Genomic DNA, 2,859 nt, shown 5'->3' with positions numbered 1-2,859 from the left:
TTTTTTTTTTACAAGTGGTATGTGTTCTGACTGCGACAATGCGTTTCGGGTTGAGACTTTAGTGATGCGGAGGGCCTCCCGCTCACGGGCGGACTGCACGAACCCAGTTGGATCCACCCGTAAGTGGGCAATCACCATCGAAATGATAAAAGCAATAAAAAAGAGAATTGCCAACAGCAATAAAGTGCCTCGATTCATTCCTACGCCCAATTCATAGTCCTCGCCAGGTGATAACATCGCCGGGTCGGAGGAATTTGAAGATTGCTGCTGGTAGACAAGGTAAGAAGTCATCATTCCTCGATCCTCATGATCAAGAGAATGGCAATGGTACACCACCTCACCGGGATAACTGGCGGCCCTCCAGCGCAGTACCGTCACACCATCAAATATGGGAATTGTGTCACGAATGTCACCGGGAAAAATACCATAGTCTGACATGGACACATTTTGATGCATTCCTCCTTCTCGAGGTACAAAACTAACGAACTTAAAGTGATTGACATGTGCGTGAAATGGATGAGGCATGGGATCGTTGGGGTCCCCGAAGATGTGGGCCTCCACGACCGCATTGAGAGGCACCACAAAGCCGTGATATTTGTCGTAGTCGTGACCCTTTTGTCCCATAAAATGCTCATAATAACATGTGGTAGAATTCACGAGGGAAGAACAATCAGTACCCTGCCCTATAATATAGTACGATCCCTTACCTCGAAGGGTTAACTGCGAAAAGGAAATGGACCTCTTCACAGCAGCTCCCTTCGTGTTTAGGTAACGGACACCGGTAAGGTTTGAGCGCACGGGAAACTCCACGAGCATCGGGTGCCTACTCACTGATGCAGCAACAGCAATGTAAAAAACTGTATCACCTGTTTCCACCAAGGAAACGGGAAATGTAGTCTTTTCCGTATAATTTCCATCACATTGAACCACCACATCGTAACGAGTGGCAGTGGTAAAGTACAACCAATGGGCAATAACCTCGCGTGACTTTGCAAGTGGTACGCCATCCGCAGCAACAATGTGGAACCGACACGCCTTCGGAAGACTGATGTTGAGGTGGCAGGAGCCGGCTGCGAATGCCATGCGAAAAAGTTTAGCCTCTCCGCTGTGGACTGTCACGGTGGGCTTATGTTGTCCATTGACGAAAAAGAGGTCTGAAGTTAACTCCAATTCTTTCCCCTTCCTGTTCATTATGCGAGGTCGTGAAGACATGTTGTTTCGTATGGCCTTGTCCACAAAATCCATAGTGCGACCGTCACATAACTTGGAGGCACGTAAGCGATAGAGGTGAATAAACAATGTAACTTGAGGCATGCTGAGCAGTGTGTCATCTCCCTTTACGTCATCCACAACTAAAGCACCGAACAAACCACCCATTAACAAGAGGTGTGTGGAGCCATGAGCATGAGTGTGATACCAGTTTAGTCCGGGAAGGTGATCATCCGGAATAGGCAATCTATACCTAATGGACTTTTTGGGTTTCACTTCCTTGAAAACATCGTCGATATTTGGATCACCATGCACACCGTGGAAGTGAATGTTCGTTGAATTTACTCCATGGTAAGTGTACATGTTTTCTTCCCCATCTCCATAATCTTCGCTACCCAAGTCGTTAAACAGATTGAGAACGAGTTTCCCTCCAGGTTTGACATGTATAGTCGGCCCTGGAAGTTGTGGAACACCATTGTAGACGTAAAGCCGTGTCTTATATGTAAACACGGCGCCTTTTCCAAACCCCTTCAATGGAATGGTCACCTCCACGGGACGGACGTTGAGGTTCAGCAGCGTGTCTCCTCCTGATGGAAAAATATCCGTTAATGGAACCAACTCTTCACATGCACAAGATATAACCACTAAGGGAAGGAGCAAATGCAAATGCAAATGCTGGAAGAAGCGGTTCAGAACCGCAGGCGCGGAGTGTTGGCCGGTGATTCGTCCATTCATTCCTTCAGGTTTATTTAATTTTCGGTCACAGCCACACACACAAAAGAAAACACAGGCACGTGTGTACGCTGCGGTGCCGTCCCTGGGGCTGTAAATCTTTTCTTCAAACCCCCCACTTTTATACGATGAGCTAGTCGGTGTACAAATATATATATATATAAGAATGCCCCACTAACAGAGCTGTGCATATGAGCAAAAAAGAAAAAACAAACAAACAAATGAATGAATAAACCAAAGTGGAAGATGAAAACATATGAGAAGAGAAGCAAGGAAACAAATATTCACAACCAAACAGAAAGCGAAACAACATATAAAATAGACAAAACCCGTATGTGTGTTTCTTTATTCCCCCCTTTTTCCCCCCTCCCCCTCCCTCCAATGAAAAAAAACACCTCCACACACATCCTCCTTTTCAATGCACATGCAAAAAGACAGAGAGAGAGAGAGGGAAAAAAAAAGAGAGAAAAAGAAATAATGAATTTATACTCACTCATACGCCCACGCCAGCGCAATGGAAGTGCCCAACTGAATCCAGTCAACAACTAAATACAGAGGGAAAAAGAAGAAATGGGGGAACTGGCGGGGAGGGAGAAGGGGGGGAAAAAAAAAGAATGCATCTCAGACAAATCGAAAGAATTGAAATGCACCATACGCTACACAGCATACCGTCACGCTACAACAACAACAAAAAAAAAAAGAAAAATCCTACCTATCATGCTTCCTCCCAACCAAAAAACCAAAACATCAACAACGCAACGAAATGCAATAAAAGCGAATAACAGTAATGATAACTCCTTCGCTCTACTGCATGCAAAGAAGAACAAAACAACAACATACAACATCATTATCATCATCATATAACTCCCTAAAACCGTACGCAACTGCACATTAACATGAACACCAACAGAAATGACC

The 2,859-nt window shown here is 45.0% G+C and overlaps 1 protein-coding gene across 1 annotated transcript in view; it reads right to left on the bottom strand.

The window, feature by feature from the left end:
- TEOVI_000770400 (multicopper oxidase, putative) overlaps nucleotides 1-1,944 on the bottom strand; it is a gene marked incomplete at both ends in the record, with an annotated part of 2,265 nt that extends 321 nt beyond the window's left edge. The window contains one exon of the mRNA XM_067222586.1: nucleotides 1-1,944. Coding sequence (XP_067078687.1) covers nucleotides 1-1,944 — 1,944 coding nt within the window.
- Between the last annotated feature and the right edge of the window lie 915 nt (nucleotides 1,945-2,859).

The sequence above is a fragment of the Trypanosoma equiperdum genome, assembly GCF_001457755.1.
Source record: "Trypanosoma equiperdum strain OVI genome assembly, contig: ctg_1660, whole genome shotgun sequence".
NCBI classification, from domain to species: domain Eukaryota; phylum Euglenozoa; class Kinetoplastea; order Trypanosomatida; family Trypanosomatidae; genus Trypanosoma; species Trypanosoma equiperdum.
Note: the sequence above shows the minus strand (reverse complement) of the source record. Positions and strands in the feature narration are given on the sequence as shown.